The 13831-nt window shown below is 40.4% G+C and overlaps 1 protein-coding gene across 1 annotated transcript in view; it reads left to right on the forward strand.

The window, feature by feature from the left end:
- Positions 1 to 13831, forward strand: part of LOC147234174 (proton myo-inositol cotransporter-like) — a 62061-nt gene that overhangs the window by 3794 nt on the left and 44436 nt on the right. The window contains exons 2-3 of the mRNA XM_086146970.1: positions 6904 to 7063; positions 7986 to 8194. Coding sequence (XP_086003096.1) covers positions 6904 to 7063; positions 7986 to 8194 — 369 coding nt within the window. The remainder of the gene's footprint in view (positions 1 to 6903; positions 7064 to 7985; positions 8195 to 13831) is intronic.

A 13831-nucleotide genomic window follows, 5' to 3' on the forward strand; every position in this document is an offset into this window, starting at 1 on the left:
GAAGAATTCAGAGCCAAATTTGTAATATCCCCAACATGTCATGGTGCGGAAAATTACATGCCAAATAAAGAGCACATGGATTTCCTGAGTGTATTCTTATCTGCATAAGTTACTGAATTTCTACTTTTATTCATTTCAATAATTAGTAAAAGTTTTTTCCCTTAAAGTTTTCAACAGGCATAAATCATTTTTTGTTGGTTTTAGGTTAAGTATTTCCTGATTCATTTAATCATAATAGTTGATATTTTTATGCATTTTTAATGTATATTTGAAAATGCTGCAAACAATCTCTCCTTAAAATTACTCTGATGTCCACTACCATAACTGTTCACTCCTCAAAAACTGGCGATTAAGGGATAAAACTGCATTATTTTTGAAAATAGTCACATATTGCCAAGAGACCTGATAATTTGTTTGTATAATTAAGCCACAGTTTAATTCTAATGAGCTTAAATCAGTCTGCAGTTTTGTTGTTGAGAAATCACATCTCTGAAATATTCTAGTACTAGGGAACTGAGATATTTGAATTTGGTGTTGTTTTTCTAATTCTTTAAAAAGGAAAATATGCCGTCTTTGGATTATTTAATTATGGGGGAGACATATCGCACCCTCTGTTTATGCCTAAGACTTTGCCCCATACTCATCATTTTTATCTGGGGGAAGTCTGCCCTGTCTCCCCTTCCTATCTTGTTTCTTTTTTTTTGTTATTCTCCATTATGTTGTAATTAGCTTCCTTTGTCATGACCAGCTTATTTAACAGCAAGAAGGGTTCTGAATGTCAGTAATGGGGGATCTGCAAAACAATTTCCCCAATATTCTGATCACTCCATCACCAGCCTGCATCCGAAAAATAGAAAGACAGAGCTCTTGTTCAAGTCTGCTTCTTTGAGTCAGAGGACAGCCAGACATTGCTTTCAAGTGTGTGTGTGTGTGTGTGTGTGTGTGTGTGTGTGTGTGTGTGTGTGTGTGTGTTTGTGTTTGTGTGTGTGTGTGCGTGCGTGCGTGCGTGTGTGTCTGTGTGTGTGTGTGAGTAAAATACCTCAATACTTCTTCTCAAAATGCAGAATTTTGAGACAAAGCAAAGGAAGACACTGTTGTATTTTCTTTTTCTTATTTTAAGTATATATCTGTATATTATACTTATACTTATACTTATACTAATACTTATACTTATACTTATACTTATACTTATACTTATACTTCTATATTGTCTGGTGCAGTTTGAGTTGAAGTTGAGAATTTCAAAAGAATCCTGATACTTGGAACAGCGGAGCAGTAAAGGAGAAGGCTGACTCATTTAATCAACTGGTCTTTTTGAACCTCTTGGCAGCTGTCATGACATTATTACGTTTTTACTTTAAACTTTTAGATTCATAAGTTTGACAGAATATATTTTAAAAATGACCCTGTTAAACCTGTGGCTGGAAAGAAATGTAAAAGAAAAAATAAACTTTTGGGGCCCCAGATTTTTTGTTGAGGAGGCAAGTATATGAGCATAAATGAAATATCAGACCGTGATAAATCAAATTTGAAATAATTGTAGTATTTGTTTTTCCCCATCAAGTTTAATCAAAGAATATTTAAACTTATAAGAAATGCTGTGATTAAAATGACAGGAAAATATAAGCCTGTAATTATTTTTAAAGATATCAAGATGTGAACAACAATCAACCTTATAATCAAGAGGAAATTACCAAACAAGCAGCAAGTATAGAAAACTAGTACAAAAATGCTTTTAGTTTGGGCCTGTATTTTTGAATAGTCAGATTACAGACTTGTGCACAATTTTCTTGTGTGATGTTACACAAACAAATCTCATTTGCATCTTTCCATTTGCATTTGGCCAATAACACATTAAACATTAACTGTGAGAGATTACAATGTTGCATAAATATTCTCAAGAAATATTTCAAATCATAGTGATTTTTGCTATGTAGAGAGCTTTTTAGTCCACAAAGAGTCATGCCAGAGTCATGCCTAAGAAAATAAGTTTTCATGATGATAAAATAAAATGCAACTAATGCTTATATTCATACCAGTTAATCTGTTGATCATTTTTTTAATTAATTGACTTGAATATGAAATATATGATTATTCATGAAACATTTCTATAAATCCTATCAGCATTAAAAATACTGGCTAACTTTTCTATTTTTGTTTTGATGATGGATGGATTTATTTCTCTTATCACAGCCCACCATCTAACACGCTCACTGAAAATGAGACATTACATGAACTGCATTTGAAGATTATTAGAATGAGTTCTACCTGTAACCTGCTGGCAAGACTGCTCTGTTTTATTCATGGAATTGAGTGGTACAGTATTTGACAATTTTTTCTGGCCTGGCTCTGTAATATATTTTCCCAGCACCACAAAAGATGGAAATTATCCCAGATAATGCACCGTCAGCTGAGGTATATTGCTTGTCTGCATATAGGTAGCAGGTATGGCTTGGAAGAAAACAATCTGCCATTACATATGGCTCAACAAGGAGAGATTCTTAGACTGAGAGAGCAGGAAATTAGGATAAGGACCTGAATACAGATAGAGGCATTACAGCAGAAGGTAATCTTGAGGACTTATAGCGTGAATATCCATATGTTGGTCTTCCTATGTGTGCACGTCGTCATAGTGCCATATACAAACACACCCTGCAAACACTGCAGCCCAGATCCATAGAAAAACTATTCATTTTTGGAGAGACTCGGTAGAGATCAGTCTACATTAATAGCCACCCTTTTACTTAAAAGTACAGCAAAATCAGGAAATTGACGAAAAAAATCAGCAAAAATCCAGAAATCCTCAAAGGCTAAACGTGAAAGAAAAAGATTGAACAACATTGAATTAAATTCAACATGTAATCACCATGCATTCTGAACAAATGACCAGTAATTGACCAAAATATTACTAGAGAAGGTTACTATAAAATATCAGAAAAATGGAACTTGAGACTGATTAAATCTCAATACTAATATCAATTTATATATTTAAATGTCATATTTCTCAGTGCAGTGGTGCAATGGCAAAACACAAGTTGCCAAACTCTATTCAATAGAGTTTATTAGAAAGGCCTCGTTTTAACATTACACAAAAATAAATGTAAATTACTTTTTGAATGTTTTGGATTGGTGACTTTCTGTTCAAGTGGTGTAAAGTTAACTCAAAATGTGGGTTTGGCAAGACCATCGGGAGTGTGTGCCCTCTCCATATGATTTATGTTGGTACAAACTACTACAATGACCAGTCAAATGTCAACTGTTATGAGCCCAAGTATTATAACAGAGTGTTTTTGCTTAAAGTTTACCAATATTATACAACTGCACAAGGACACACATAGACACTAGGTAAATATGTGAGCTGTAGGGAGATCTGCCATGGATCAATCAGCTCCTTTGTTTACATATCCAACCGTTATGTAGTTCTGGGGACTCCCTCTACTTCTATTGTAAATGTGTTAATATTTCTAATTACAATTGTCTTGTTCTTTCTATTTCTTGATTCTGTTTCTTGAGTAAAGATGTCATTTTTTGCACAAAAAAATTAAGACCTGGATGACATTTTAAATGCTAGGCTGAATGTGATCACACTTCAGTTAGACTGAAATTCCATTAATATTACATATTCAGCCCCTGTAGCATCCAAACTTTCTCAATCTGTTTCTCAATAAGTGATGTGGATGTGTTTGGATAGTTTGCTTGGTACGTTCTGTCTGTGCCACGTTGTTTGACTTTCCTCATCTTTTGCATGTGTTTTTTGTGAAGTTAATTGCAGGGTATTTCAGTAAATTGATTTCTCTGTTTGTTGGATTATCTGTTTTGTCTGTATGTTTCCTTGACATAGCTAGTCTAGTTGACTATTGCAAGAAACTGATTAAAACAGATGATATATCGTTTAGTAGTGTTATTTGATATAATTTTCTAGAACTCTGCAAAGGAGAAAATAAGAAAGGAAAACATCATAAAATGGACTTAGACAAGACAAAGAAGATTTTATACAGTGATATACAGTGCGTAAAGGTGAGCTTGTTTGTATGTTCATGTAAATGTACACAAGGGTTTTTCAATACATTGGACTTCTGTTCAATCTGCAGCCATGGTGAACATTGCAGGAGCTGTCCAGAGAGATGTGTGTCTTTAGGAAAACTCAGCACACTCAATGCTAAATTAATATCTTTTAACTAGCTGTGCATCTGTTTTTCATCAGGATCGTTCAGACAACCATGAATGGATTCCCCTCACACTGACCTCAGCGGACAAGTCAAAGAGTACTTTATTAGATTGTATTGGTGATCTGGATCTTGCATATCCTCTGTTGGATGTTATTCATCCCAACAGAAGAATTTATGTAGAGAATTTATATCTTGTATCACAGCCATGATCCACAGCTGTGATACAAGATCTATGAAATCTGATTCTAACTCCTAGAGTCAGATGCAGTATATCTAGGTTCAAGTTCAAATGGTGTGTGTAAAATGTCCTCGTATTTTATCTCCATTTTAGCTAAAAATACAATGTCTTTACAGTCACTTGTCTTAAGAACTGAATCCGATTGATTTTATTGTTTTAAATCTTAGTGATGCTGCCCCCAAAATATCTACACTTTCTCTGTGCAAAACAAGAGAGAAAATCACTGAAATTATTGATTTCTGTGAATCTTATCGATTTTGTTTTCCCAAAGCTGCCACGGTGTGGTGCCCACTCAGAGACAGCAAGCCTGGTTTCAGATCAAGTGGTTACCATAGCAACAGGTAGCCACGTAGTCATGGCGGCCATGGAGGACAGGGTGGTGGCAGTGGGGGAAGGGAGGTGAGGCTAGGGAAAAGTGGGGGGTGTATAGAAAGCGGCAGAAAGCTATTATTAGAGCTTATCAGGAGCCAGCTGCAGAAAGCCGCAGTCTCATGGCTCACCAGCTCGTCCCAGCCAAATTGTTTGCATTGCTTGCCAATTTGTGTACATGAGAGAACAGAGCCATGCATTTCACTGTTAGTAGTGGGTGTTGTCATTAAGCATGTCTGTGCATGTGTGTTTATATGAGAAACGTTTTCCAGATCGGACTAGCGTAACCCACAACCTGCAAATGATATAATATTATATAATATTTGAAGCAATGTAAAATATGTAAACCAAAGATGGCTTGAAAAGCTATCTAAACAAATAATGCTTACTTTATTAGACAGGGACAATCACAGACAAAGGCTTCACTTCACAAAACACACAAGGTGGAACACATGCCACGTGTACTGAGCACATGGTGTTTTTCACGGTATTTAAAACATCAAGTGAGAAGTCAACATATCATTCATGTGAATCAATACATTTATGAGATAGAACCCTGTGCTGATAAAGTGACCAATAAAATTATGTATTGTCTCTCACATATCAAGCCATTCCTTTTTAACCACCAAATATGGCCTGTCAGATTCATCCATCCATCTTCCCCTGCTTATCCAGAGTTGCATTGCGGGGGCAGCAGCCAGAGCAGTGAGGCCCAGAGCCCCTCTCCCTCCACATGGTCCAGCTCCTCTGTGGGGACCCCAAGACATTCACAGGCCAGCCTAGAGACATACAGTAGTCTCTCCAGAGTGTCCTGGGTCTTCCCTGTGTCCTCCTCCCAGAAGAACATGCCAGGATTACTTCCCCAAGGAGGCATCCTGACCAGATGCTCAAGCCTCCTCATCTGACTCCTCTCTATGCGGAGGAGCAGCGACTCCGCTTAGAAAGGAGGGACTGAACATCTCACCCTATCTCTAAGGGAGAGTCCGGCCACCCTGCGGAGAACTCATTCCGTCCGCTTGTATCCGCGATTTCATTCTTTCGGTCCCTACCCACAGCTCGTGACCATAGGTGAGGGTGGGAATGTAGATCCACTAGTAAATCGAGAGCTTCGCCTTCTGGCTCAGCTCCCTTTTCACTGCAACAGACCGGTAGAGAGTCCGCATCACTGCAGACGCTGAACCAATCTGCCTGTCGATCTGCTACTCCAGCCTTTCCTTACTCGTGAAGAAGACCCCGATATACTTGAACTCCTCCTCTTGGGTCAGAACCTCTTGCCCGACCTGGAGTGGGAATTCCACCTGTTTCCGGTTGAGCACCATGGTCTCAGATTTGGAGGTGCTGATCCTCATCCCAACCGCCTCAAACTCAGCTACGAACCGCTCCAGTGAGAGCTGGAGATCATGGCCTGGTGAAGCTAACAGAACCACATCATCTGCAAAAAGCAGTGCCTCGATCCTGTGGCCACCAAACCAGATCCCCTCAACGCCTTTGCTGCACCTAGAATTCTTTCCATAAATGATATGAACAGAATTGGTTCAAGTTCGATTCTGTCAGATTTTACTCAGGGTTAGTGGGTTGCTACTAATCAGAGCAGAGTGTGGAGCCGAACAAAAGTTTGCACCGTACTCAAAATGCACTTCTGATCTGGTTCAAACAGTTCTTAATCAGCTGATCCCTGATGTTTTCCATGCAAATATTGTATACATAGATGTGTGTGTGTGTGTGTGTGTGTGTGTGTGTGTGTGTGTGTGTGTGTGTGTGTGTGTGTGTGTGTGTGCATGTGTGTTTATTATGCATAGTGCATGTGTAACATAATGTTTTATATTCTAAAGCTGTAACTAGAGAGTTAACTCGAGAGTAACAGACATGGCAGTGAAAATGTTACAATTTTGTCATTTTTGAGGCAGGCTATTCAATTCTTTTATTGAAAAAAGTGGTTGTTGACGGGAGTTTTATTTCCCTTTGGACCTGACATGGACAAATAACATGATTTTCTTTGGAAATGTCTTTGCTGTCATTTTTGTAAAGTCCAAACTTTGTGTCTTTGACATTTACTGTCAAGTGATCATTAGCATATTCAGTAACCTTTCCTCAGCTTCTCAGATACTTTATATCGCCTCTGTGCAGGTATTGCCTCCATGACGGTTCCTGTGTACATTGCTGAGTCCTCCCCCTCCCACTTGAGGGGTCAGCTGGTGACGATCAACACACTGTTCATCACTGCTGGACAGTTCACTGCCAGCCTCATCGATGGTGCCTTCAGCTACATGCAGCATGATGGATGGAGGTTGAACAAAAGGACACACACATACATTTTAATTTTCACCCAAAAATAATGTAAATGTCATGAACTGCTTATAAAGCTTGATCTTATAACTAAAGAGCATATAAATGTTGATTCTCATTTGCTCCATGTCATTTGATTATAGAATCATTAAATTGCGAGCTTATGTTATGTCCCATAGTAGAAAATCTCAAGCAGACTTAGATACAAATGTCAACACAAGCACAGGTCAATGACTGACTTTGCAGTGTATATTTAGAGGATATACTATCTCTACTTTGTCGATCCCTTCTCTCTTTCATCCTTTTATTTTCCTCTATTTCTTCTGTACTATCTAAAGTAAACTTTGGATGGTGTTTAAATGTCAAGCTGTGTGATTCTGTTTTTGATATAAATGCTCCATTTTGCTTTATCTGTAGTTCTGTGGGAGAGGTATGAACTGTTTTTGAAAGTCTGAGATCACAATGAGTAATTCTTGATCTAGTTTGGAGCACTTACTATGTCAGGATGGGAAAATGAAAATGATATTGTGCACTTTGATTTGCCATTGAACAACAAATATGGAATGTTTGATTCAAATATTAAATTGGCAGGATGTCTACTATACTATACTACTTGTATATTAAATGAATAAGAACAGTAATGACTGGCCTTGTTTACATTGTTGACATTTTTTCATGTTGTTTTGAGGGCTTAGCTTTCACCATTATGCATAATTTTACAAATTTCATTCCCACTTAATGCATATAACCTCAGTCCAACTTCTTTTAGGCATTGCTGCTTTGCAGAGCTTGCTGTTGCAGACTATTCAACTGCATTGTGTGTTGAAATTACCTCTAATAAGAAAACATTGACATTGAGCTCCAATGAAAGTTGATTTTTTTTTTTTAACATCTGCCATTTCTTTCCTTCTTGTCCTATCCAGGTACATGTTGGGTCTCTCTGTGCTTCCTGCCATGCTCCAGTTCATTGGATTTTTGTTCCTGCCAGAAAGTCCTCGGTGGCTAATCCAGCGTGGGCTGACCCAGAAGGCCCGGCGCGTGCTCAGTCAGATCCGGGGCAACCAAAACATTGATGAAGAGTATGATAGCATCAAGAACAGCATCGAGGAGGAGGAGAAGGACGGTGGAGTAGGTAGGACTGTTTTATATTTACTGTTTTAGAAATAGGGTATGGCATATGTTAAATTTGAACTAGGGATTTCCCCTATATTTACAAAGGTCTTGAGCTGAGGATCAGTGGTTGGTTGGAAAAATGCATCCAATGAATTTGTTATGATTCTTAGTAATGTGATGCAGCCAAAGCACTAATTGGCTATGGACTCAGCCAGTCACCAGTTATTGATATTATAGTCCTATCAGCTAAACAAAGATGCAATCATACTTAGAAACTAAGATATAATGGACTAAGTAGTCTTTTCCTCTAATTATTGTCTTGTCGATCAGTTTCTAGGGTAGCCTCATGTGTAGGTAAAGCCCCAGAGCCTCCTACCTTGTGAAATTGTACATGTTAGTTAAGCAGCAAAACACCAAGATGAGGTTTGCTTCAGCGGACCTTCAGGTCTGAAACATTTACCGAAACTGACCCATTCTTTGGTAAAAAAAAATTATTAAATGCATAAAAATGCCTTAGAAATGAGAAACTACACATTTAAAATACATCTGTGATGCTTTGTAATGTGAGGGGATCGTAAAGTGTTACATTTACTCTTGATCAACAAACAAATACACATCACCATCTGTTAGAGGTAGCGTGCAATTTACTAGTTTTAATTTGATATGTTGATGAATTGGGGATTTTTTAAATTCTTAATATGAAACCAGTGTTTTCAGACTTCTGTTGTCTATTTCAGAGATTCAAAATATTGCACCTCTCAGAGGTCTTTGAATGCATATAATGACATGCAGCAGTGACGAACCTGGGAAACAACCAAAAGTAATTTGTTAGTTTGTGTCGGCACCTGAGGATCCAAAGTCTTAAAGATGGATGGTCAAAAAAATAGCAGTCACCAGGAACTTTCATCACCTCTAAGTCAAACATTTTTAATTCATGGGCAGGTCATATGTCTTCATTGCTTTCCATTTGTTGAATGATAAATTACCTCTTCCTTGCACACATTTAGTTGGGAGCAAGGATGATTGGAAACATTTCTTCAGCTCTGTTCTCATATTGTTAAACACCTCAGCTGACAGTCTCAGCCCTGATCCTTGAAGGCAAGTCTTTTCATCTGTCACTTCAATGTTATTCTCTCTGAGGTTCATTAGACACCTCTTGCTCCCTTCCTGCTTTTTGGAGGCTTTCCTATTGAAGTCACAATAAGACATTGAGTTGCACTGCTGCATTCCAGTGACTCCCATGGTGCTGAGGACACAAAACTACGTGTGCAACAGGGTAGCATCATTTCTCAAGGATTTGTCTTCATCAGTGGCAGCCATCGCTTTTCAAGATGACTTTGTGGTTGAGAAACTAAAAAAGAAGCTACTGTCTGAAAATGGTTGATTACTTTTCCGAGTGTAATTTTTTTTGTCACTGAAGTTAAAAGAAGCAGCTGTGATCAACATTACACCGGCCAAGCTTTCAAGATGAATCAAAACTGTAAATAAAGAGATTTTTATGACAAAAAACAGAGGTGAACATGATCGAGGAGAAAGAAAAAAACTTTTTGTGTGAGCTGACCTTTGCATGACCACAAAGACGCTGCCTTTTGATATCAGGATTTGTTGATGTGCATAGATAGTACAGAGCTTAGCTGTCACAAGAGCAGATAATCAAGGTTTAATAGTAAGTATTGCCATTTTATAGCAGTGCACAACACAGCGCTCCTAACGGGGACTCCCTCGTTGCTCTCTCGGGCTATATGCCCCTGGACGGGTCACCCAAGGCAAACTGGTCCAAGATGAGGGACCAGACAAAGTGCGGCTCAGAAAACCTCCCATGAAGAAGACAATCAATGGACCCAGTTTTCCCTTGCCTGGACATGGGTCATCAGGGATGGGGCTCAGTGGCGAGCGGGGCACAGCTCGAAGGAACCACATGGGTCCATCTTCCCCTGGGACCACTGCCCAAAGGAAGGGCCAAGGGGGTTGGGTGCAGTGTGAGCCAAGCGGTAGCCGGAGCCAGGGACCTTGGCGGTCCAGTCCTTGGCTGAAGACACTGGCTCTTGGAAAATGGAATATCACCTCTCTGGTGGGGAAGGAGCCCTGGTGATTCCAACTAGATATAGTTGGACTCGATGCACAGTTTGGGGTCTGGAACCAGGCCTGGAACCAGGGGCTGGACCCTTTTTTTTAGTCTGAAGTTGCCCCCGGTGAGAGGCGTCTTAGCACCAACACACCTTTGGCCGTAGTTCTTCGACCAACCTTGTGGTCTTCGGACTTGTGGTCACATGTCCTGGACAGTCGGGTAAAGAGACGAGCTGAGCTGTCAAACGACCACCACCCGGTGGGAAGCTGGCTCAGGTGGTGGGGAAGGATGCCGGTCAGACCTAGCAGACCCAAACATAACTTGAGGAACTGCTGAGAACGTCTAGCGGAGTCCCCTGTCAGAGGGAGTTTAACTCCCACTTCCGACAGAACTACAACCCCGTCCCGAGGGAGGCAAGTGACATTGAGTCTGAAGGGGCCATGTTCCGTGCTTCCATTGTCGAGGCGGTAGACCTGAGCTGCAGCCCTCGAACCCGCTGATGGACTCCAGCGGTGGGCGCTGTTGTCAAACTGAAGAAGGAGTCCTATCAGGTTTCTCTGGCCTGTGGGGCTCTGGAGGCAGCTGATAGGTGCTTGCAGGCCAAGGAGTATGCTGCTTTGGTGGTTGCCAAGGCAAATACTTGGGCATGGGAGGAGTTTGGGGAGACCATGCAGAACGTTAGCCCAACCAGTCTACATGGGTACATGGGTTGTGGATCTGGAGAAGGCATTTGACCCTGTGGGGGGGTGCTCCAAGAGCATGGGGTACCGAACCCCATCATACAGGCTGTTCAGTCTCTATATGATCGGTGTCAGAGCGTGGTCCACATTGGACCCGTTTCCGGTGAGAGTTGGACTCTGCCAGGGCTGCCCTTTGTCACCAATTCTGTGACAAAACTTATATGGACAAAAATTCTAGACAAGGGGATCTGGTTTGGTGGCTGCAGGATCGAGTCTCTGCTTTTTGCAGATGATGTGGGTCTGTTGGCTTCACCAGGCCATGTTCTCCAGCTTGTAGCTGAGTTTGAGGCAGTTGGGATGAGGATCAGCACCTCCAAATCTGAGACCATGGTGCTCAACCGGAAACAGGTGGAATGCCCACTCCGGGTCAGGGAAGAGGTTCTGACCCAAGAGGAGGAGTTCAAGTATATCGGGGTATAATGGAGTGGCAGATCAACAGGTGGATTGGTTCAGCGTCTGAAGTGATGCGGACTCTCTACCAGTCAGTTTTGGTGAAGAGGGAGCTGAGCCACAAGGCGAAGCTCTCGATTTACCGGTTGAGCTACATTCCCACCCTCACCTATGGTCACGAGCTGTGGGTAGGGATGGAAAGAATGAGATTGCGGATGCAAGCAGCTGAAATGAGTTCTCCGCAGGGTTGCCAGACTCTGCCTTAGAGATAGGGTGAGATGTTTGGTCGTTCAGGAGGAGCTAGGAACAGAGTCACTGCTCCTCCGCATCGAGAGGAGTCAGATGAGGTGGCTCGGGCATCTGGTCAGGATGCCTCATGGACACCCCCCTGGGCATGTCCATCTGGGAAGAGACCACAGGGAAGACCCAGGACACCACAGAGAGACTATGTCTCCAGCCTGGCCTTGGAACTCCTTTGGGGTCCTTCCAGAGAAGCTAGACCATGTGGCGGGGGAGAGGGAGGTCTGGGCCTCACTGCTGCTGCTGCTCCGCGACCCGACTCCGAAAAAACAGGGGAGGATGGATGGATGGATGAACTTCCAAATATATTTATGTTTTGGTGAAGCAAGGATAAGTATATAGTATTATGGCAATACATTGCAGAGACTCATAAGAGATGCTGATCATTGTCTGAACACAAGTTAGACAGTATTCCTCTCAGGATCCAGGCCTTCTATACTATCAACTTTAATGCTACAAATGCAGTCAAAATCTGTACCGCTTTTCTATACTTATTCTTCTAATCTTATGCACCCACTTGTTGGCACACTTTGCTACAATGACATTTATAACTGTCGCTGTATGTTGTGACACTGAACCAGCGCTGCTGAGCCCAACTGAACGATACCAGGATGAATGCCTCACTTAATGCTGCACTCATAGTGAATGCACATTGAATTTTGAAGTCACTGGACATTAGCTGTAGCCACTCCATTGTAGCCAAGCCGCTCCGTCTGTCTCTGGAGAGAGGTAGTTTTATTGCCATAACATCAGAAGAATCCCTCATGGTTCAGCTATATTCCTTGCAATATATTTTCATATATATTTTCATACATATTCACATATATTTCATATATATTAAATATATATTTTCTGTTGTTATTTATTGTAACTTGGTGGGAATGCAAAACTGGGCTTTTTTTTATTAAGCAATCATATTAAGACAATTTTGTTTTTTTTACAATCATGAAATATGTTTTCAGTTTTGATTTCATCAAATATTCACAAATCATATGTAATTAGTCAATCATACAGAATTATACTGTCAGTGGCAATATTTCTTAATCTTATGAGGCAGCTTTGGGATGTTACCTTATGTCTTGATACCACAATCTGCACAGAGACACTGGCACTTCTATAGAAGCATACACGTCTATTGCTCACAATTAAAGCCCTCTTTTTTGAGTTGCTCTCTCCAGAACAAAAAGAGTAATGCTATCCATTCCGTTTTCCTGAAATCAAATAACTATTCATATTTATTCATTTTTTTAAATTGCAAATATTTTGATTGATGAAAAATTCCCCCCATGTCTTGAAGTCCCACTACTCTAAATCCAAAGATGCTTTGATGTATGACCATCATCCGGACAAGATCATTTCATGCCACAATTGCAGTATGTTTCCAATTTGCATGCTCTTTAGGTCTGACATACAACCTGGAGACCAGCTGTTTCCTAGCAACCAGACACTCATGTAAAAAAAAAGATGGAAGGAAAAGATAAACTGCTTGACAGACAGGTGAGAGAATTAAATGGAAAATATAACAACCCCTGGATTTCATTTTTTTCTCACCTTTGGGTCAATCAGCATAGTTAAACCAAATAAAGAGGGCGGATTTCAGCCAGATCATAGCATAGTAGTATAGAAGTTGCTGTACCCAGTAATTGAGAGATATGTGAGAGGAACACATGAGGAGAACAGTAAAAGAGTCCAAGCAGAGACTACACAACATTTGAGAAAATGACTTGGACACAATATTATGGCAGTCAAAATTAAATTAAAAAAACAAAAAAATTAATTAATGCTGACAGATTTAAAATGGAGAGGGAACCAACAAGGGACTGATGCATGTGCTCTAAACACAACAAACAGTTTCATGAAAGAATCAGGTAAGTAAGTGTTAACTATTGGGGAAGTTTTGCTCTCACATTCCAAGTCAACCCCATTTCATTGCCTTTCTGACATAATTTCATCTCATAGGCACATAAATAGTGTAGATGTTTGTGTGTGCGTGTGAGTGTGTGGATGCATGTGTGTTTCTCACCAGGAAAAACAAAGCTGTATCATGTCCCTTCACTGACATGATGGTTACCATAGAAACAAGCCTTTCATGTCCCCCCCCCCACCTGAGACAAGACATCGATGAAAATGTGTTTTTTCAAACAAATACACATTCACG

The sequence above is a fragment of the Fistularia commersonii genome, chromosome 5 (assembly GCF_037954325.1).
Source record: "Fistularia commersonii isolate RoL2024-O1a breed Wild chromosome 5, RoL_Fcom_v1.0, whole genome shotgun sequence".
Classification (NCBI taxonomy): domain Eukaryota; kingdom Metazoa; phylum Chordata; class Actinopteri; order Syngnathiformes; family Fistulariidae; genus Fistularia; species Fistularia commersonii.